The sequence below is a fragment of the Scylla paramamosain genome, chromosome 32 (assembly GCF_035594125.1).
Source record: "Scylla paramamosain isolate STU-SP2022 chromosome 32, ASM3559412v1, whole genome shotgun sequence".
NCBI classification, from domain to species: domain Eukaryota; kingdom Metazoa; phylum Arthropoda; class Malacostraca; order Decapoda; family Portunidae; genus Scylla; species Scylla paramamosain.
The window spans coordinates 5,892,507-5,916,254 of record NC_087182.1 but is presented as its reverse complement, the minus strand read 5'-3'; the positions used below and the strand labels follow the sequence as shown (position 1 = coordinate 5,916,254).

The 23,748-nt window shown below is 45.3% G+C and overlaps 2 protein-coding genes and 1 non-coding gene across 11 annotated transcripts in view; 1 reads left to right on the top strand and 2 right to left on the bottom strand.

Moving 5' to 3' along the window:
• Window positions 1–11,525, bottom strand: part of LOC135089138 (histone acetyltransferase KAT6A-like) — a 45,143-nt gene extending 33,618 nt beyond the window's left edge. For 4 of the 8 annotated variants that reach the window (XM_063984416.1, XM_063984420.1, XM_063984419.1 and 1 more), the window contains exons 1-3: window positions 11,301–11,525; window positions 4,586–4,845; window positions 1,221–1,691 (exon numbers count right to left, since the gene is read on the bottom strand). In XM_063984416.1, the coding sequence (XP_063840486.1) occupies window positions 1,221–1,691; window positions 4,586–4,819 (705 nt within the window). In that variant the 5' untranslated portion in view covers window positions 4,820–4,845; window positions 11,301–11,525. Of the gene's footprint in view, window positions 842–1,220; window positions 1,692–4,585; window positions 4,846–9,170; window positions 9,840–11,300 lie in introns of those variants that run through there. The other 4 variants (XM_063984422.1, XM_063984423.1, XM_063984417.1 and 1 more) reach the window with 3 other exon arrangements.
• A 4,051-nt stretch (window positions 11,526–15,576) lies between these two features.
• Trnar-ucu (transfer RNA arginine (anticodon UCU)) lies at window positions 15,577–15,649 on the top strand. The gene has a single exon. It is a non-coding gene; the product is annotated as a tRNA-Arg (tRNA).
• A 724-nt stretch (window positions 15,650–16,373) lies between these two features.
• On the bottom strand, window positions 16,374–20,244 carry LOC135089137 (dynein axonemal light chain 4-like). Of its 2 annotated transcripts, none has more exons than XM_063984413.1 (3): window positions 19,879–20,244; window positions 18,560–18,643; window positions 16,374–18,110 (listed from the first exon to the last, which is right to left on the bottom strand). In XM_063984413.1, the coding sequence occupies exons 1-3, from the start codon at window positions 19,948–19,950 to the stop codon at window positions 17,946–17,948; spliced, it is 321 nt and encodes a 106-aa protein (XP_063840483.1). In that variant the 5' UTR covers window positions 19,951–20,244; the 3' UTR covers window positions 16,374–17,945. The 2 variants fall into 2 exon arrangements, with proteins under 2 accessions (XP_063840483.1, XP_063840485.1); XM_063984415.1 differs by lacking the exon at window positions 19,879–20,244 and adding an exon at window positions 19,044–19,813.
• Window positions 20,245–23,748: the final 3,504 nt, after the last annotated feature.

Genomic DNA, 23,748 nt, shown 5'->3' with positions numbered 1-23,748 from the left:
GAAGGAAGGTGTGTGGCGGCAGCGGCGGGAGGGCTGGTGTCACCGTGTGTGTGTGTGTGTGTATGTATACGTGTGTGTGGTGTGTGTGGGAGGGGGGGCGTACTTTGGTCTCTCACTACGTCTACTTTCAAAGGCCACAAAGATTATTAGCCAGGTTCTCAAGAGTTTTTCCTGTTACTGAAGTGGCCTCTCACTAAAACCTTTAAAAACCCGCGTAACTTCAACTGCAGCCTTTAGAATGTATCGGAGATGTGGCGCATAAGTGTTTCAGAATATGGTCCTGTGCGTGATGATCAGTGTATCACTCGCACATCACCGCTTCACTCGTTACTGGACGCGCATCCCGGCACTGACTAGCACTGTATGTACGCACGGACGTATACTACTCACACACACACACACACATGGACATCACGCCAGGCATTCATCACCCCCCCGCCTTGTCTTTAGCACACTGTAAACCACACGCTTCGTCCTTTAGAAAACCAAGAGTCAGTCATGCAAGGGCGTCGTAGCAAGCTTATAATTCACTCCTTGACCGGGAATCACGCGTGGCACTGAGGGACTAAGTGCCAACGACCGCTAACTGAGGTGACGCGCCGGCCGGGAACCCTAACCGGGCACTCAGGCACGGGGTCGGTGCCTGGAGAACTTTTACATAGACAAGATACAAGGTTAACTATAACTATCCCGGGCGCCGTACAGTCTGCCCAGGAGTGCCTCGAGGGTGCGTATGGGCGGCGTATGCGGGAGGGCGCCGCGGGAGGTTGTGGCACGCGGGGAGGTCCCTCAGTGCTATGTGAGGCACTACTGAGCCACGCCAGACACACCGCCGCTCTAGCTGATGTGATAACGCCACTCTTATCGCGACGCTGAATAGATACGCCATTCCCCTCTTGTCTGGCACCTCACGCTATTCTCTCTCTCTCTCTCTCTCTCTCTCTCTCTCTCTCTCTCTCTCTCTCTCTCTCTCTCTCTCTCTCTCTCTCTCTGTGTGTGTGTGTGTGTGTGTGTGTGTGTGTGTGAGAGAGACAGCCGAGGGATGTGGGCCAGGCGAGGCGGGGCATGGAGGGTCCACATGTGCGGGTGAGGGACAGCTCAGCAGGTAGCCAGCCAGCCAGCCAGCCATCACCTGTCCCCGCCGGCCCTCCCCTCCCATGCAACACCCGAGTCCTCCCGCCAAAACATGCACAGGAGCCGGCCAGGTGGCCTCGACTTACCTGGAGGTGGGGATTGGAGCCGTCCAGGGTAGGACTGTGCAGATGGACGCCCAGGTCATCATCGTCATCGTCGATGCCGCCCCCGATCAGCTTCTTGGAGGCGGAAGGTCTGGCGGCACCCGACTTGCGGTGCCTGGCGGCCGTGCCCAGCGTGAAGTTCTTCCCGCTCTGGATCAGAAAGCCCCGCTGCAGGGCTCGCTTGGTGGCGTGCCTCACCAGGTTGCCGATCTGCGGGTCATCAGTGGGGAGGGCGCCCTGGGAATGCAGGTGGGCCGTGATGTCCTTGAGCGAGGCGCCCTCTTGCCCCAGCTCCCGCACCGCCCGCACCACCTTTCCCACCAGGTCAGCCGCCCGCGAGCTTGCCGTGGGCGTGCGTACGCTCACCCGCCCCGTGCGTAGCGGCGGGTTCTTGGGGTCGGCGTACGACTCTATCCCTTTGTTCTCGATGTGGAGGATAGCGCCGACGTCCACCTGAGGAAGGGAGCGGGATGCTTAGTACCCGACCTTGGCCCCCCTCCACACACCCCCGCACCCCCCACCCTGCCAGTCAGGCCCAGTCTTGCTAATTACCTGCGTCTGCACCCTAACTCGTCCCACTACTACTCCACTCCTCACCCCCTCACCACTCTGCCAACACCGCGGATACAACACTGCCACTCACGACCAACACAGAGGGAACGACTGCAACAACTTACACGAAAAACTTTCTAACCCTCTCCCTCTTTTTTCTCTATTGAAATCCTCATCCAATTCCCCATAAGCGCTTCTCTCCCATTCAATGTTACACACACACACACACACAACCTTCCCCATTCAAGCCTCCCTCACTCTTCCCAACTCCCTCGGGGTCCGGAGTAGGTCGCGCCCCTGACCACCACGGGAACGCAAGGCCAAGGGCAGTGCAAGGAAGAGGCCTCGCGGTGACCCATGACCCAGATGGTACGCGACCCGCCGCGCCCCACCAGGCCACCCGCCACTGGACAAGAGCGCCTGCCTGGTCTGGTCTTCGCCGGGCGGGAGGGACGGAGGGAGGGTGTAAACAAGGTAGCATGTGCGGGCCAGCCACGCCAGCCCTCCACCCCGCCTGTCCCACGTGATCCCTCCACCTGCCTCCCTCCCTCACCAGACCTCCACCTGCCTCCACGTGCTTCCACGCTCCACTCTCCCCTTACAGTCCATCTCACCTCTCTTCCACCAGCACTTACTCGCACCTCATCCTTCTTTATTTACTGAACCCACGAAGATTGCTATACTAATCCTGGGAAGATGACAAGTTATTAACACACCACATACTGGACCCAGGAGAATTATTTAGCTCCCAAAATAACCAATGGACAGACATATACGAGTGGCTGCGAATTAACTGACAGAAGGGAAAGCCGTAAATAGTGACAGATGATGTGGCCTCCCTAACTCCCTCTGACGGACCTTCACGCTAGAGGATGTTTACTGCTCGGTGGTGCCATTCTATATAATCAACGAGTATTTATATCCACTGGCCCAGCTGTGGGTGCAGGCAACAGTCCGGAAGCAACTCCCATGGCTCTGTTATCACCACAGCTTCTGTCAAACCCCAACACTTCTTGATAAAGGTTCACTGAGCTTATAACCTTACCCAACACTGCACTGCTTACAAAACGACTCGTAATAGTAGTAGTAGTAGTAGTAGTAGTAGTAGTAGTAGTAGTAGTAGTAGTAGTAGTAGTAGTAGTAGTAGTAGTAGTAGTAGTAGTAGTAGTCTAATGGTTATTGTTGCTAAGTAATGAAATAATGTATCTCAAGTTCTAAGTTATAAATAAAATAAATAAATAAATAAAACATGTAGCTAATCCATTTCATCACATCCCAGGTGGGAAGGGTAAGTAAAGAAATGTTGGTTGAGGCAGGTGTGTGAAGCAGTGAATAGACGCAATAAAAGCTGGCCAGGCAGGTGAGTGTAGCAGTGAATAGCTTGTCCCTCACTGCACTTCAGGAACAAAAGACTATCTTGGATGTTATCAACTTAGGCAAGAATCTCTCAGGGTGACTTGAGGCCACGTGTGTGTGTGTGTGTGTGTGTGTGTTAAGGCTATTGTATATGTTACATGACCACGTGTGAGGATAGAGCAAGATAAGTAGCACCACCACCACTACTATTACTACTACCACCACCACCACGGCTATGACAGTGACACCAACAACACCTGCACTCTGACAAACATCTGTGTTACCTGCACATCCACGCCTCCTACACCTGTTCATCACACTTGCCACGGATGTCATAATCCCTTTTATTCAGTTCAATCTACCACCACCTCATTTCACACCTGCTTGTTAAACTTATCATGGGTGCTAAATTAACTTTCACTCATCAATTATGATCATTACTATTAATATCATACTCATCCACCTGCCTACCTACTTACCTCTTAATATAAACAATAATAAACTGAATAACTATGTTTAAGTTACTGACTTTAAACTTTATTTGAATCATGTATTCTTAATCATCATGAAACCGAATAGAAAACTACAAGTAATCTTATATCTCCAGCAAGTGTGTGGCTTGTGAACTTCCTGTTTGTGATTCTGGGAGAAGAAATAAAGATAAAAGTTGAGAAGGCAAGATGTGGAGTGTAATGACATCAATAAATCTACAAAGTAGGAAAAAAATGAGAGAGAGAGAGAGAGAGAGAGAGAGAGAGAGAGAGAGAGAGAGAGAGAGAGAGAGAGAGAGAGAGAGAGAGAGAGAGAGAGAGAGAGAGAGAGAGAGAGAGAGAGAAATAGTTTTTTCACTATCCTGTTGGGTCATACGCCTCAAGAATAGGATGTGGGAAGTAGGAAAAACAAGCCAGGTGCCACTCCAGTCCCTGAGGCGTGGTGTGGTGGGGGATGCTGCATCACTCAGCCTGCCCCACACCACTAACTTATACAGGACTGACATCTTACTTGCTTAATCTACACACTGAGCTATCTTATGCTGGGTATCAGGTGTCCCACACCAATCCCTTAACATTTAAAGCATCCATATCTTACTTGCTTATACTTTGCTGAAATCAAAGTATTTTATGTAAGATATTAGCTGTCCCACACCACTGACCTAACAACAAAGAATCCATATTTTACTTGCTTGTACTGTGCTGAAATCAAGTATAATCGTCCCACACCACTGACTTACCACAATAACGCAAAATCAAATACCACTACAATGTACTATGTACAATGTACATAGTAGCACAATGTACTACTATTAAAAACAACTACAAATAAAACCACCCCTCCCCCACTCCCTCCAAAAAAAGAAATCCAGCAGTACATAATGGCTTTCAGGAGCCAGATTCAATAAACCATCCAAGTGAGACAGAGTATCCATAGCCCCAGCCTACCTGTGCCTGAAGATTGGCCACCACCAGGTCAGGCGGCACCGTGTACAGCTGCCTCATGGTTTGCGTGATGCGTTCCAGGTTGGGCCGCTGCTTCTGGGACTTAATCTTGGAGATGGCTGCCAGAAGGCGGTGGAGCCACTCCTCCGAGGACAACAGGCAGGAGGAGGAACCATCCGTGCCCCCACCACTGCCACCTCCTCCCCCTCCACCACGGTCCCTGTCTTTAGGGCCCATAGTGTCTCACTCTCACATCATTGACACTGTAGAGGGAGACAGAGAAAATAGGTCATTACATGTGCTGGCAAGTCTTGAGAGAGAGAGAGAGAGAGAGAGAGAGAGAGAGAGAGAGAGAGAGAGAGAGAGAGAGAGAGAGAGAGAGAGAGAGAGAGAGAGAGAGAGAGAGAGAGAGAGAGAGAGAGAGAGAGAATTATGCTCTCAAGATGAATGAACCTTAAGAAAGACAAGTACAAACACTTTCTGCCCTGTAATAAAATTACAGACTAGATACTGCACTTAATAAAAGATGAGGAACCTTTATGAAATGCATGAATGATGATGATGGAAACAGAGGCATACAATCAACATCTCCACAAAAGGCATATCAGTGAACACTTTCCCTTTGAACAACATTATCTGAAATGTACACAAAACCTCAAAGTTAAAGATGTACTCTTTGGCAGCACAATTTTCTTTAATAAACTCACAGCTATCGACAAAATTCCCTAAAGCTACAGCATCACTTCACTATAATGGAACAAACCACTCCTAAGGAAACCCAAGAGGAGCCCATAAGTTACCTACCATTTCAATCAACTTAACACTTTACAAATAAGTGCCCACTTTCTGCCACAAATTATGAAACAACTGACTCCCAGCCCAAAATAACCCTTCGTCAACTAAAACCATGAGAGCGAAAGTTCATCCACACAGTCCTAGGCAACAGGCCAGCCACAGAGAGACGGAGGAGGTATTTTTAACACCTGCGGCTAGACGTGTCCCAGCACCTCACTGGTAACCAATTTAAAACACCAACACCGTGTAACAACCAGCCACAAGTAGAGTGTAACATAGTAACCTGCCCAGCCTTCACCATACATGGCACGCAGCCAATTCCTCTGCTAAGAAAAACTCACTGGGCAGCTTCACTAACTAGTACTGTTTGGGGGCCGCCACCTTGGGAACCCCTATAGAGTGCTACAACTTAGCTATTGCAACACTTCAATAACCGTCTCCACAGTTGTAACAATCTGATGTAAGGGTCTGAACAGTTTCACTTTCTTCCTGGAACACTGGTGGAGTTTTATCACTGGCACATTGAGGTCCTTTATCTGGTATGCAGATGATGTGATAAGTCCCCCAGTGATGACTTTCTCTGCTGTGTCTGCCGTGTGAGGAAACCGCTGTTTACCTCACCACAAGGTTTGTGCAGCAAAAACTGACACGCACTTGATAACAAACAACTTGGCACGACTGAACTGTGTCTGGCAGGAGCCTGAAATGACCCTCCTCTCCTCGCCTGGCCCCACACATACACACATACACACACCATGAGGCTCCATCATGTTTTGTGATGCCACTTCAAATGATTTGGCTCAAAATTTTCCACCTTTTTCCACTAACCCCTACAGACACATCTTTACAGCTCTGTAGCAATAAAGATTACCTAATCACTCCCCTTAACAAGAAAATATTATACATGTGTCTGAGATGCCTTGTTTCAGGACTCCAGAAGCCTCAGAATTGTTGCAGAGTGACACGTGCATCACAGCAGTACATGGCCGACTAAATATATGTTGCTGAAAAGATAAATCAATCCATAACATGAACATTTATAATGATGCCTCAAAGCAGGACTTGTCTGGCATCCCTGAGTGGCACGAACCAATCGCAAGGCTGTGCGGTGCGCACTTGGCAGCTGGCAGTGGCACTAACCTAAAATGCAGTGTGGCAAACATTAATAGGAATAGGACAGAAGTGCATGATTGGCCACACCCAACTCTCCTATACAACACAAAGTACAACTTTGAAACCAAACCCAAATGTGCTAAACGCATCCTTCAACACAGCAATCCACACCTCACAATTCACCTCCTCCATGTTGCTGAGACTTGCTATGCCCAGCAAACATGTTAACACACGGGTTACGTCTCTGCCAACACCAACACACGATCCAGCCCACCAAACATCAGCGGCTCCCAACAACCTCATGCCAACACTCTTCCATATGACCCAAGTGGGCTGCTGCACTAAGGCTCAAGGGCAGCTTTGTAGGTCTTGAGGTGAAGCTATGTACACAGACGTGTGATGACACTACAAAATACCACCAGAAAATGGGAAAACTTGCAAAAAAGATGCTTCCTTTATTTTGTGAGAATCTTTATATGTTTTATCAGGTAAAGTGACATTGCACCATCTACAGAAATTGCTCAAAGTTACCCACATTTCCTTAATTAACCAAGAACATGGCACACAATTCCACAACACAAAAATAGCCAAAAGGTGCTACAAGAAACCTTTACAGACTGACCTTGCTCATCCAAAGAATATAATACAATAGAGTCCTCACCAGAAATACTCATCCCTCGACACAAAACATGCAACACGGCACACCCTGCTTGACGACAGGATCACACACGTCACTTAGCAATTTGCCAAGATTTGACTTTTGCTTTGAAATGGGTCGCTGGTAGTGGGCTCTAAATTTAAGAGGAACCACCAGGGTGAGCCACCTCTGCATATGATCACATGACAACAATTCCAAACAAGGCTGAGAATACCCTGCGCAGAGCAAGACCCTGGCTGGTGCGCATGTTCAGCCCAAGGTGTTTGGACACAGTGCCAACCTCCAGTGCATACTCCCTCCTGACATGCACACACACACACACACACACACACACACACACATACACACAGTAGTACAGGACATCAACACCCTTTCAAACTGTCACCCATCAAAGCTACTATTTCTCTGACATACATGCAGTTATTACTGCTGTCACATCCTCAAACGGTCAGTTAGTGCTAACTACCTAACTGGATTATTTAAACATTTTCCGTGGGCAATACAGTTGAATTCATGATTGCAAAATATTGACAATTGTGCAAACTGTCCCTCAGCATCACAGCCATCTAGGTTTCCGTTTTTCACGCTGTTTGAATGCAGAGTCATGTGTCATTCATGATTATGTCAGTCAAACCTGTGATAGATCAGGACTGGTTGAGTTAAATGCAGGGAAGAATTAAGTTTAGACCTCTAAGGGTAAACTAGTTTTAGCATAGAAAACTGCAACCAGACCAAACCTATTAATAAGAATAATAAGCCTCAACTTTTGTTTCCTCTGGGATGATGGCCAAAGCTAGCCAAGGGCTATTGACTGTACAAAGTAGTCCATGGCACCTACACTAATATATCTAGCACAAGCCTTTGAGCACAACTACTTTTACCTTGACACTATCTGCCAACATTAACTTACTTTCAGGTTTACACATGATATCCTAAAGTAAGGAGAAATGTTGTAAACTAATGATGTATGAATAAAGTAATTTATGAAGCATTCATTAAAAATTCAACAAAATATATTAATGTATTATATTAGGGGAATGTGAAAACTGAAAGAACAAAAATACTAAATAAAAAAAACTTGCAACATGTAATTCTGATTAAAGTAAACAAGGTCTGGAGATGGCAAACATTTGATTCACGGTTTAGCAAGAAATTGAATTTTTTTCCAATAACACTCCATGCATGGATAATATAATCTGGTGCTATCTCTATCACTCTGAGTAACAAGTAAACAACGGATGATCCAAGGTCCATGGCACCATAATTCAAAAGGGGGAGAGGAGGCAAAATATGTCTCCTTCCCAGTAAGTGATGGAATCTGCTTTCCTCTCACGAGACTAAGTTGCTTTCTGTTCTATCTCACAGCATTTCCATAACCACCCCCTAACCCAGCTAGACTGCCTGGTTATGCTAATATTTCCGTTCTGAACCTTTAAGAAATCCTCTTAGTGACAGCTCCCTCACAACCCATGATGGATCCACCCTCGGGTACCCATGACAACCTGAGCGAGTAGTCTTCCCCTGTAACACACAGCATTCACTTTGTCAGCGAGGTGACGTGTTGGCGACAGAATTCAATTTTACGTCCTTCCTCATGCAGGTGCCAATAACGCAGCCCTTCAACAAGTGGCACAATCACATTCCGTGTTCCTTGATCCCTCAGCGACCTCGTGCCGTGGATGCTGTCCCCTGTTTCCCCCCCCCCTCCAGCCCCAGGCCTCAGTACAGCGGCTGCCCCTGCAATCAATAGTCATGGAGGGAAAACACGACCCTCTCTGACCTTTGGCAGCTAAGTTCACCTCACACTTTCCGGGAATCGTCGGCAAGACTCCAGTGTTCGCCCATCAACGCTTCACACACAATGAGCCACACCTTACATTCTATAACTGCACACACTCACAATCACATATTTATCGTTAACTTTTATATGACAGCTTCAGTGATGCGTGGTGGATGACAGGAATACATCACCACTTCAACACGGAACAGCCAGAGGCCACCGCTGTGAAGCAGTATACATACACCGGGCAGATGGAATACGCAGCAATCCCGCCTCTTCTCAGCCCGGGACAATCCATAGTTCCAGTATTGGGGGACTCCTCTAACCCGGCGATCCTCACATTCCGCAGACTGAATCACTCACACACACACACACACAAACAGTGTTCACTTGGTCCTACAATTCTTATAGCCTTCTATGGAAACTCTGGTCCGTGTTACCACTTATATCATTATGTCATAAGAGCTGGCAAGGCGCCAAAACACAACAACACTGCGCGGCGCTCCTCCCGCGGCATAACACAACTAACACGGCAGTAAAACAAGCCCATACTGAAGACCTGGCATGTTGCCGCTCGATTCCGCGAAATTAAAAGCGGTTTAAAAGCGGGACAAATAGTCACGTGACCTGTCACTGTCCGAATGGTCGCGCGAGGAGTCGAGGTGTGCTACTGCGTTCGTGTAGTTGGCGGCGGCCACGGCGAAGGGAGGGGAAGGCTAAGCCGGAAGCACGAGGGGCCTGCACATCCTTGTGGCCACTGTTTTTACATACCTAGCGGGAGCGGCAAGAGTTGCACGTGTGGTTGTACGTGCAGGTTACTAAGCCACGTGTGCCACATGCTGCGGGCATCACCGCCACCCGGGCTGCGGCCACACAGGCGACAAAACGGTTACAATCGATAACAATCAACCTGGCAACTTTTCCATCACATCACCTTCGGCACCTTTCCCTTTACCTTGCTTGTACGCGGAAACCCGGGTTACCTGACGGGTATACCTGCTTGCGTTAGGATTACCTGGAAGTGACTAAATGCCTATACAAACACCAAACGACCAAGCAACACTGCAAGATACAGGTGTATATGACTACATCCTGAAAGCACCATTCTTTATATCAGTCACTACCGTCTTGATATCCTATCTCAGCAGCATAATCCAGCAAAGTATTACAGAAGCACTCTCTCTCACTCACTCGACACACGAGAACACATTCGACATTCCTCACTTTCCTCTTCCTCTACGGCGCAAATACAAGCAAATTATGCGTCTCCCTTCCGGCAGAGAGAGAGAGAGAGAGAGAGAGAGAGAGAGAGAGAGAGAGAGAGAGAGAGAGAGAGAGAGAGAGAGAGAGAGCGTTGGGAACACTCGCCCGCCTTGGACAGCTGACTTGAAATTCGCGCCAAACTTATGCTAACAAGCGAGTGTCCTACAGCTACGTTACCTATGCGTTCAGAGCTCTTCTAATACTCCCTAGGTCATTCATGCGTCACCTACACATACCCTGGACACGAGTTGAGATAAGGCACCATCCTACACACCGACGAATTAAAAATATTGGTCACAATCTTTGTTTTCAAGACGGAAAGAGGGTTAGTCCAGTTTGTCAAAATGTTTCGTCCCACCTCCAAGAATGTTTCACTTCCCCAACACTTCCCGCGTGGTTCAAGACATGATATGGTCTCAACAGCAAGAGAAACACCAGCAAATGACTCTCCCCGTGCTGTCTACGGCTCTAACAAGCAGGCGCACACACTGGGCTCGCGGATAACTGGGAGAGTGTTAACTTGTGAAAGCCCGCCATGCTCTGAGCCGCGAAACATAGCCGCCACCAACCACCCGCCACTGGCCAGTTGAGCTTCAAATCGATGAGGGAAATGCTCGGAGAAGCGGATTTCCGTTAAAATAGATATGTTTTTCCTGATGTAATCCTCATGCACAGCTACATACTACCTTACTTAAGCCTATCGAAGCCCTAACTCACAGCTCACAGCTACTACCTTCGCTAGAAAGCCCTGCACAAACTTAGCCTGCCCCCCTCCCTCACCTTCCTACGGGAATATGTCAAGAATAACCCATAACACATTGCACAAACCGATATTACTGGGTAGAGGAAGGCCGCGGCGAGGCAGCGATGACGCGCCAGCAGGAAATCCTACCAAAACCTCACAGCGCGACGCCATTTTTCACAGTTTCTTGTTCCTCCCTCATCATCTCGCCCTATTTTCATGTACAAATACGAATTTTACCACCGTAACATGCCATGGGTTGGATGAATTTATGGTATATGGTGCCTATAATCAAGGTGTAGAGGCAGCGACATGTGGTGGAAAGGCTCAAAACACGCCTAACCCGCCACCACCTCCCTCAGCTTACCCGTCCACACAGGGGCCACCCAGCCAGCTGCACTTCTTCTTCTATTTATTCCCCTTAATATTCACTTGAACGCATTTTCACATTTCCTATACAATCGCTGTGATCTCTAATTCCTTGTAGTCAATGTAAATCACTGCCAGACGGAGTGTATCCGCGATAAATCACAAATATTTCACGACATCACTCACACACAACAAAGACCAGAGACATAACAAAATGGCGGCCGCGCAGATCCCGGGTTGAGGCGACCCACAAAAAAAATGATCAGGGAGTCTAAACACCGTTGCGATCCATGTATTAACGATTATTACCGTTAATTACGATAGTCGAGTTCGGTCAGTCTATCAGTAGGTTGTGTCTCCAGGTATTTGTCAAGACTAATTAAACGAATGGATGTATCAATTAAAACAATAGCTAAAATCGGCAGTATTTAAGTGGTCTCTCCGTTTTCTTTGATGGAGAGACAAGTGGGTTGTGATTGGTGGAGGCGGACGACAAGCTGTCAATGGTTTGATGACGCATTTGTGACGTCATCGTTAGCTACCCAGATATGACGCACGTGGTGGCTGCTGGGGCCCGGGGGCGCAATGGCACGATAAATTGGTAGACGCTACTGGAGGTGATGGAAACACTTTGCGGGGACAGACCCCATGATGACGGGGCGGGGAGGAGCTATTCATTATGTGGGCACGCTTCATCATCCATCATAGTGAGGGTGGGCTCTTAGCACCACACCATCACCGGATTACTTCCACCTCTGAGATGGTGATGGATCGACGCCCTAAAAGTTCTTTGACGGCTGACTTGAGACACGGAAATAGGAGAAGGAGACGGGGGAGGAAGAGGAAGAACGTGGAGGGAAAGGGGTGAGCGTGGGAGGCGTTCGTGAGACAGATGCCTAGTTTGGACACACATGTCATGCTCTATATATCCCTCACAGGCAATGGTTTTGTTGTTTATGCTGGTATTTCCTTTTTATATTCCTCGCGGGAGCTCACGGCGGCATAAGGAAGCGTGCGGCACTTCCAGAAACATTGGGAAATCAATATGGAGTGATTCATGTCCCTGCGTCGACTGAAAGGCAAGGGAGCGAAATATTTACAAGAGGCGACGCCAGAGCGTGGGTGGAGGGCGGGAGGTGGGAGGGAGTGGAGCGTCAGCACGTGTGGTGGGCGTGCTGGGAGGGAGACGTGGGAGGAGGGAGAAGGGAGGGGCCACTGCAATGAGGAAAGACGCTGTTATTCAGGGTAAGGAAAAGCTTCATGTGTCAAAGAAGGAAACTTTTGCTAAAGGAAATGGTTCATTATCTGCTACAGCGAGAGAGAGATAAGTTAGTAGCAAGGGTGACAGATTTTGAGAACTTTTCGTATCAATTATGACACATTGTATAGTTCAGTTCCAACTAGCTATTTTTACACACAGGCAGTTTAGATTCGTAGTCAGGCAATCCACTAAATAGTTTATGTAACTTAACAGGAGAGGAGACTGCCAAACTTTCACTGAGCGAAACTGAAAGCCAAAGTTTTATCGGCAGCGTGACGTAACACACGTAAACATTGCCGCTTATCTCGCCTCAGCCAATGGCGGGCAAAGTTCACTGAGTTCCCTCTGACGTCACGGATAATGATCACCAAAAACGTTATACACACTTCTCTCGCATGCTAGTGGTGATTTTAATATTTCCTACTACATTCTTGCATAGCTCGCATACTTCTGAGACAGGGTATAGATTGCTGTTACACACTATACGCCAGGGAAAGCATAGTACATCTGCAACATTCGGCAACACTGACTTTCGACACCCCTACACCTTCGATATATCACACATTACTTATACTTTTGGGCCGTGACTGGTAAGGAGACTAAACTAAGCAAATGAATCTATATGTGACCAAAATATCTGAATGCTCTGTGTGTGTGTGTGTGTGTGTGTGTGTGTGTGATGACAGACTCTTTCTTGGCATGTTTATAGTGTGATGGAGTTGAATGGTCTACTCTGTCATTTAGTCCACTGACGGATGGTTACGCCTGGAGAGAGAGAGAGAGAGAGAGAGAGAGAGAGAGAGAGAGAGAGAGAGAGAGAGAGAGAGAGAGAGAATTATTCACTTCTACTGCTATCACTACGATCACTACTACTACTACTACTACTACTACTATTACTGCTACTACTACTACTACTACTACCAATAATAATAATAATAACAATAACAATAATAATAATAATAATAATAACAACAACAATAGTAATAATAATAATAATAATAATAATAATAATAATAATAATAATAATGGTAATAAAGGTACTACAACTCAAAGTCGTAACACTAAGGGTAACATTGATGCTAATAGTGTTATTGGCATGAGAGTTCTGCCGCGCCACCAACTCTTTATCATAATTTATCAGTGCTATAATTACGCAACAATGGTTTATTTTGCTAATGGGCCACGAGGGCAGCTTTAAGCCTCCCGGGACCGCACGCTGAGGGCGGGGCTGGCGGCTGCTGACCCCTGATTTAGATGAAAAATATTACTGCATATTGAAAAAGTGTGGAATACATTTCAAAGGATTTTGCTTCCCTTGCACAACGTCCTTTTTTTTTTTTTATTCAACTGTATGTATTGGTAGAGAGACGAGATGCATTCATATTTATTCTTTTATTGTAACACCTGCACGGAACTTGAAACAAAGCATTCACACAGGACACTTTATCATTACAATGCACCGTGTAAATTGGTATCTATGTACGTGCGCGTATCTATATGCTACAGCTTCCGCCAACTTCGGAGCAATCATCGATGAATGAAAGATCCCCTGTCATAATTATACATCCCGTCTGAGTTATGTCAGTAGCGTGTCAGTTTCAGTGGAGCGGGCCGCGTCTCAGAGCTTGAGTGTTAAAACTAATCAATATAAGGTTCCGTCGGCAGGTGGGCTGACTCACAGGTATCGGCTTATCGATCCATCACACTCCACTTACCACCGCCTCCAACGCACACTCGCAACACCTAGTATGGACGCACTACAGCATGGCATATTTGTCTCACTAGTGACTAACAGGAGTAGGTCAATCCATCACTAATAGCGGCTGGGCGTGGCAAGGGCCATCAGTACGTTTAGTATCGTCAATGATGATGCATCGGCTCGGTAAGCGGTACCCCCGTTAATCACTGGAAAACACAGCACATTGACGCCCCGCGGGGTACAGATGACTACATGCTGAGTGGAGCGGTTATCCCTGGGGCTTTGGATGACTGAGGTTGTTTAATCCTCTTGTTGGGAGCTGAATTATGAGTCATAAAGCTGAAATGATCAAGAGAGAGAGAGAGAGAGAGAGAGAGAATTATGATACCACACTGACATTTTCTTCTTTTTGTGTCTATCTTCCGTAAGAAGTCAGGACAAGGTAGAAAACAGAACATGTCAGAACCACAGAGATTTATGCCGAACCCCAGGGACACAAAGACAGTAATTAGGACACGTTGAGAGCAGTGTATGTATGAGTCAGTAGGCACGTGCGAGGTATTATAATCCGATTTATATCTGAAGCGAGAAGAGTTCAGGTCTTAGGCACAGAATTAAGGCGATTGAGAATATCACTTACATCCAAGGAACCCCCAGTCGCTTGGGTCACGAACAGGTTGGGTAATTATAGACTTTATTGTTACAAAGGGCGCTGCTGTGTGTGTGTGTGTGTGTGTGTGTGTGTGACACAACATAAGACCTTACTCCGGTTACACACGTCAAGCCTCACTCCACCAAACACACACATAATACTTTCCTATTCCCCTTCATGCTTTCTTCCTCCTCCTCCTCCTCCAACATTGAGACAAACTGCGCAACAAAGAAAACTTTAAAGGGGACACCTGTCAACAGGCAGCATGGGTGATTTTTATCTACGCCCAGATATAGGTGAGGGGCGTGGTGGTAACTGGTGGGTGAGGGACAGTGAAACGTGGGTGGGGATGGGTTGGGGGTGGGCGGGTGTTGGGTGACGCGTGCACACTCATGTCGCGTTGTCAGTATGACTCCGACGTTTATTTTGGTGGAACTGCTATCCACTCGCGCCTGAAACAATGTCGGCGGGCAAGCAGGTGAGGGTGGGGGTTAGAGAGGCGCTGCGTGGGGTGGGAGTACTTGATACCATCGGCAGCAGCCCGGGGGTCGCGTACCTCTCCACGGGGTTCTGTTTGCCCTCGCTGCATATTCTCCTCCATCATAGTGCTGAGTGGTGGAGCACTAAGTTGCCTTCATAAGTCAGCAACATATGGCTCAGCCGTCCCTGTGGCGCAGTGGAAAGCGCGTTGGACTTCTAATCCAAAGGTCCCGGGTTCGACCCCCGGCAGGGATGCCACTGGCATCGAGGCCATGGTTTTCCTAGTGTGTTGTTGCATCTCAACACCCACTGCTATGCTACTGGGCGGCCCCGCGCCCCCCTCTCTCGAGTCATGACCGTAAAAGGCACACTGGCTGGACGGGGATGTGGGGCGTAAGTGGTCGATAGAGGGACGCAGAGGGGGCGGGAGATGGCACCGTGCAGCGGCCAGCCTCATGCCGCCGGCGTCAGACCTACGCCTTTCAGCCCCGCCCACATCATCTCACGCAACGCACTACTTTTGCTACGCAGCACTCAGCATTACTTTTTTGTTCTGCAGCCTTGATCACCTTGAGCTGGTGCCAGAAACACATCAAGACAGGCACGGTGGCACGTGACACAACACATGCTCACAACACTTTCAGGACAAGGTCTCGATGCCATGAGACCGAAGACACGGCATGGTCTCGATTACTGCTGTGGGGCACAGAACTTTTACTGGGACGAAGAGAGAGAGAGAGAGGGGTGGAGGAGGCATAAGACGTTATTTTAGATTCACTTCATCACCAGCTAGCGCATTCTGTTTAATTATCTATTCACTCAGCATTAAAACTTGTTTGTAAGGTGTGGAGATCGATGTCGTCCAATGAATCCCAGATCCCACTGTCTTCTAACACCAGTTTACACCACTACTATTGAGAAGCATACAGGAGGCCCTGCTTTATTCCCTCTTAAGTCTGGTTATGAATACTACTGTGAAGGCTATTCACTCACATTTTTATTCAATATTTACCATGCACCAGTTTTGCTGAAAAGCCACAGGCGGCCTATGGTCTCTTCCTCAATGAAATGTATACAAAAGAATTCTCTAGGTAATTACTTAATTTCAACTTGACAAATAAGGCCTAACTGCCCCTTTCCACTCAAGAGCCATCAGTCAAGTGCATTCTCAAAGTCACCAATCACTTACATCAAATTCAAGATGGAAAATGGATCAGAGCTTCACTTATTAACTTCATGGTTACTGGAAAGGATCAGAAAGAGTCTTATTTCTCCAGTTAAAATGAATATTGTTTAATATTATGCTAAGAAAATACATTAATAGCACTGTTACCCTCATAACCTAGACCCTGACATGATGATAAGGCTACTGTTACATTCAGGCATGTTGTGACTCAGGTAACACATAGCAAAAGCAACAATTTCAAGCTGCTGACTTCCTTTTGTTTTCAGAGTGCAGCCACATGTGCTTCAAAAATAAGGGCTGAAATGTGAACAATTTCTTACAGCTAAAACTATAACCCTAAGAGCAATAGTAAGCACCCATCACACTAGCACCAATAAAGAAAATGGAGCAGCTTTGCAGGAACATCAATCCAGATTTTCTTAAAGGGAAGCAAAACATAATTCACCTTCCACCATCCTTTAAGTAAAGTGAAATTTGACATGACATGCTGTGACACTGTAAATTTCATAATGCTACATTAAAACTATTATCCTGCTGTGTTTGAATTAAGTTTCAAATATGACTGGTTTGTGGGATAATACTTCATATCTGCTGAAACAAGCACCAATTACAACCTCAACATGATGTCCTGCATCTTTATCATGCACATAAGTTATATTATATAGTTAATCATTAAAAAGCTCATAAAAACCATACATAAAATATACATAATCTCCTAAAAATAACTAATAAATATGCAACATAATAACCATGTATGAGTAAGTTAAAGCTGCTTTAAGTAATATTGTACATAAAAACATGAACTTAACCTTCTTTTTCCTGCATGTTGCAATGATCCACAAACTCTGAAATCATTGCATCATTGAAGGCAAGCAAGAAATCTATTATAAATACTATTCTGAGCCTGGCACAGCTAAAAGAATGCATATTTGCAAAGGCATATTTGTACTATGAGTATTGAAAGGTAGTCTTGCTGTGCAGTCATAACAATTAATGAGTATTAAAAGGCAGTCTTGCATTTACACTAACAGTGAAAAGTTTTGACTTCCACACTCAAAATAATCACCAACAAATATATAAAGATAGATCATGTAAAAAAACTAAAAATCACATGTTACTAATAATACAGAACTTGCACACTTGTTAATTTGCTAAAAAATTAAAAACAAATACAAAATAAATAAATAAATAAAAATGAATAAATAAGTAACCCTCAAAACTTTTGCAGAATTAGCCCTAAACCCACTCATCCATGCACAACATAAATACATTCCATACATCTATTCTGCCTATGTGTTATTGGAATGTAGGTACAGTATATTCTTAAACTTAAGTAGATGGAAAGAATCTGGCCTATGAGGAGTCCTAGCAGCACTTCCAGACAGCAATGGCTAAGTTACCAGCAAAGAACATGTACAACAAATTTTTCACCTCATAAGAAACCTCGAAACCAAAAGCCTCGCCAACCACACAGTGCCAGGTGGCCCCATAGCGCTTGTCCATGGTCTCCTTGATGACTCGGGCAGCACTCTGTGGAGATACAAGGACATAAGAATCTAAAAAAATAAGGGAAGCTACAAGAAACCGTCAGGTCTACACATGGCAGTCCTTGCTTGAAACATATCTATTTCCACCTATCATCCTCATTCAAGAATTTATCTAATCAAATCTTAATGCTTCCTAGTGACTTAATACTAATAACTTGACTAATGAGTTTGAGTTTGAGTTTGAAAACCAACTCCTTCCTATTTCTTTTTCAAATCTAACTTTATCAAGTTTGAATGTGTTATTTCTTGTCCAAAATGAAAATCCTGAACCCAAGAATGAAAAACAAAATGATCCCTCTAAATATTTTCATCCCAAATCTAATCATCAAAGTGAATCCAGATTAAGCATAAAGTTGTCACTAATATTACAAAATGATAACCAACACAACTCTAAAATAAATTTGGATTTTTTTTTTTTTTTTAGTATCCCACCTCATTATTAGTTGGGTGCTTCTCACAGGCTGTCACTATCAACTCCATTGTCTCTGTCTTCATCTCATCTGTCATGTCCGTGTGCTGAAGGAAGAGAGATGAAGAGCTATAATCAGTTTTCCTCCTGTCATGTACACTATGTCAACTATCATGGAAACCCCTTCCAGTCATCATGCATGTACTACACTCTCCTAACTGTCACATACAATTCCCTAACTAATGTACACTTGTAACTGTGAAATATGCTGTTCTTTCACATAATTTCTTACCTATCACATACTTTCTCTTAACTTATGTATGCTATTCTAACTGCTACATGCTCCTAAATGCCACAAACATGCTCCTAACTACCACAAATACTTCTAACTCCTACATACACTCTCCTAAACACCACAAACATTCCAAACAATTAAAACTGTGGCATTTCCAAAACTAAACCTAACAACCAAAAAAAAACAATCGTTAAATGCAAGAGTGGTTATACCTGGAATAAGCCACTGGATGAGGTTGTGAGGGGGCAGTCTGTCAACATATTACAATTAAAGTATTACCAACATAAAAGAGAGAAGAGGTATTCCTTTATGAGCCAGCCTCCCTTGCTTTCTTCACTTTTTTCAATAGGTAAGCATAAGCATTCACTCAGTAAGATGAGCAAACATAAAGTAGCATATTAAATCCAAAGCTAACACATCACTCGAAGCACTAATAACAGGTATACATCACCCTATCATACCTTGCCTTTTACTTTTCACACAGTAAGCATAAGCATTCACTCAGGAAGCACAACCAACACTAGAGAAACTACATAACAAACCAAATCCAAACCTAACATATCACTCTAAGCATAAATAACAGGTATACATCACCCTACCACACCTTGCCTCTTTTATTTTTCAGTCAGCAAGCATAAACATCCACTCAGCAAGCAGGTAACCAACACTGGAGAAACTAACATATTAAATCCAAACTTAACATATCACTCTAAGTCAGTGATTCTTAAACATTGATCCTGCAGTCAGTGTAGTACAGGGCTACTAAAAGGCACTAATTCAAGAATGTATACCTATCTAGGAAAATCAGGCAATGTACTTTGGAGATAGTCACAGCACACAGTTTGTAAGTTATTTGATTATGCGCTAATAACAGGTATGCATCACCACACCATATCTTCCACACGTACTTTTCATTTGGCACGAGTATGAACACAAACAAACAAACAAACAAACAAAAAAAAAAAAAAGGGAAACTGGCAAACTCAACCCAAACCTTATTATAAGCACTAATAACAGGTATATATCGTCTTACCACACCTAACTCACCCTCAGCAGTGGGTAGGTATGTACAATCTTCTTGGTGTCGTCCACACTCTCCTGCTTCCTCAGCTCGGCCATAGTGACGTCCTTGCTACTTTCAATACCTTCCTTTTAGCATCCTTGTGTCCTTCCGTCCTTCCCTCTCTGTATCACCCTTATCCTGCCATTTATTCAGGGACTAGTGGGTGGTTGGGGTAGTTGCCTGGCATGGGTGGCCAAGGGGGTGATGGGCGTGGTGGTTAATGAGGGTATAGGGCGAGGGCGTGGCGAGATAAGGACAGGTGGGTGGGGAAGGAGAATGTTTACCAGAGGGACGCCACCACCACCACCACCACGCCTTCTGTTGCCATGACGACCACGCTGCTCTCCTCTCCTCTCCAACGGAGAGAGAGAGAGAGAGAGAGAGAGAGAGAGAGAGAGAGAGAGAGAGAGAGAGAGAGAGAGAGAGAGAGAGAGAGAGATTCACATTATTTACCTATTCATTTCACTTATCTTGAAATAAATACTCTTCCAGCTCATACCACACAATACTCAAACAATTATTTGTACAGGTGGAGATGACGTACAAACCATAACATGCCTTACAAGCTTTAGCATGTGACCTTCCATTTAGGAGTTAAAAAAATCTTGAGTAAACACATGATAACAGTATCACCCTTTGTACACACACACACACAGTTCATATATTAAGTATATGAAAAGCAATATGAGAACTAGAGCTTATGATGTGTAATTTCAGCCAAGTCAATACCCTATTAGTCTTATTACATTTGTATATATATATATATATATATATATATATATATATATATATATATATATATATATATATATATATATATATATATATATATATATATATATTCTTTTTTTTATGTAGGAAGGACACTGGCCAAGGGCAACAAAAATCTAATAAAAAAAATGCCCACTGAAATGCCAGTCCCATAAAAGGGTTAAAGCAGTGATCAAAAATCGATGAATAAGTGTCTTGAAACCTCCCTCTTGAAGGAATTCAAGTCACAGGAAGGTGGAAATACAGAAGCAGACAGGGAGTCCCAGAGTTTACCAGAGAAAGGGATGAATGATTGAAAATACTGGTTAACTCTTGTGTTAGAGAGGTAGACAGAATAGGGGTGAGAGAAAGAAGAAAGTCTTGTGCAGCGAGGCAGCGGAAGGAGGGGAGGCATGCAGTTAGCAAGATCAGAAGAGCAGTTAGCATGAAAATAGCGGTAGAAGACAGCTAGATATGCAACATTGCGGCGGTGAGAGAGAGGCTGAAGACAGTCAGTTAGAGGAGAGGAGTTGATAAGACAAAAAGCTTTTGATTCCACCCTGTCTAGAAGAGCAGTATGAGTGGAACCCCCCCCCCCCCCCGAGACATGTGAAGCATACTCCATACATGGACGGATAAGGCCCTTGTACAGAGTTAGCAGCTAGGGGGGGTGAGAAAAACTGGCGGAGACGTCTCAGAACACCTAAGCTGTTTTAGCTAGAGATGAGATGTGAAGTTTCCAGTTCAGATTATAAGTAAAGAACAGACCGAGGATGTTCAGTGTAGAAGAGGGGGACAGTTCAGTGTCATTGAAGAAGAGGGGATAGTTGTCTGGAAGGTTGTGTCAAATTGATAGATGGAGGAATTGAGTTTTTGAGGCATTGAACAATACCAAGTTTGCTCTGCCCCAATCAGAAATTTTAGAAAGATCAGAAGTCAGGCGTTCTGTGGCTTCCCTGCGTGATATGTTTACCTCCTGAAGGGTTGGACGTCTATGAAAAGATGTGGAAAAGTGCAGGGTGGTATCATCAGCGTAGGAGTGGATAGGACAAGAAGTTTGGTTTAGAAGATCATTAATGAATAATAAGAAGAGAGTGGGTGACAGGACAGAACCCTGAGGAACATCACTGTTAATAGATTTAGGAGAAGAACAGTGACCGTCTACCACAGCAGCAATAGAACGGTCAGAAAGGAAACTTGAGATGAAGTTACAGAGAGAAGGATAGAAGCCGTAGGAGGGTAGTTTGGAAATCAAAGCTTTGTGCCAGACTCTATCAAAAGCTTTTGATATGTCCAAGGCAACAGCAAAAGTTTCACCAAAATCTCTAAAAGAGGATGACCAAGACTCAGTAAGGAAAGCCAGAAGATCACCAGTAGAGCGGCCTTGACGGAACCCATACTGGCGATCAGATAGAAGGTTGTGAGGTGATAGATGTTTAAGAATCTTCCTGTTGAGGATAGATTCAAAAACTTTAGATAGGCAGGAAATTAAAGCAATAGGACGGTAGTTTGAGGGATTAGAACGGTCACCCTTTTTAGGAACAGGTTGAATGTAGGCAAACTTCCAGCAAGAAGGAAAGGTAGATGTTGACAGACAGAGCTGAAAGAGTTTGACTAGGCAAGGTGCAAGCACGGAGGCACAGTTTCGGAGAATAATAGGAGGGACCCCATCAGGTCCATAAGCCTCCCGAGGGTTTAGGCCAGCGAGGGCATGGAAAACATCATTGCGAAGAATTTTAATACGTGGCATGAAGTAGTCAGAGGGTGGAGGAGAGGGAGGAACAAGCCCAGAATCGTCCAAGGTAGAGTTTTTAGCAAAGGTTTGAGCGAAGAGTTCAGCTTTAGAAATAGATGTGATAGCAGTGGTGCCATCTGGTTGAAATAGAGGAGGGAAAGAAGAAGAAGCAAAGTTATTGGAGATATTTTTGGCTAGATGCCAGGAATAACGAGGGGAGTTAGATCTTGAAAGGTTTTGACATTTTCTGTTCATGAAGGAATTTTTGGCTAGTTGGAGAACAGACTTGGCATGGTTCCGGTCAGAAATATAAAGTGCATGAGATTCTGGTGATGGAAGGCTTAAGTACCTTTTGTGGGCCACCTCTCTATCATGTATAGCACGAGAACAAGCTGTGTTAAACCAAGGTTTAGAAAGTTTAGGACGAGAAAAAGAGTGAGGAATGTACGCCTCCATGCCAGACACTATCACCTCTGTTATGCGCTCAGCACACAAAGACGGGTCTCTGACACGGAAGCAGTAGTCATTCCAAGGAAAATCAGCAAAATACCTCCTCAGGTCCCCCCAACTAGCAGAGGCGAAACGCCAGAGGCACCTTCGCTTAGGGGGATCCTGAGGAGGGATTGGAGCGATAGGACAAGATAAAGATATGAGATTGTGATCGGAGGAGCCCAACGGAGAAGAAAGGGTGACAGCATAAGCAGAAGGATTAGAGGTCAGGAAAAGGTCAAGAATGTTGGGCGTATCTCCAAGACGGTCAGGAATACGAGTAGGGTGTTGCACCAATTGCTCTAGGTCATGGAGGATAGCAAAGTTGTAGGCTAGTTCACCAGGATGGTCAGTGAAGGAAGAGGAAAGCCAAAGCTGGTGGTGAACATTGAAGTCTCCAAGAATGGAGATCTCTGCAAAAGGGAAGAGGATCAGAATGTGCTCCACTTTGGAAGTTAAGTAGTCAAAGAATTTCTTATAATCAGAGGAGTTAGGTGAGAGGTATACAGCACAGATAAATTTAGTATGAGAGTGACTCTGTAGTCGTAGCCAGATAGTGGAAAACTCGGAAGATTCAAGAGCGTGGGCACGAGAGCAGGTTAAGTCATTGCGCACATAAACGTAGCATCCAGCTTTGGATCGAAAATGAGGATAGAGAAAGTAGGAGGGAACAGAAAATGGGCTACTGTCAGTTGCCTCAGACACCTGAGTGTCAGTGAGAAAAAGAAGATGAGGTTTAGAAGAGGAGAGGTGGTGTTCTACAGATTGAAAATTAGATCTTAGACCGCGAATGTTGCAGAAGTTAATGAAGAAAAAGTTGAGGGGGGTGTCAAGACACTTAGGGTCGTCGACAGAAAGGCAGTCCGACCTGGGGACATTT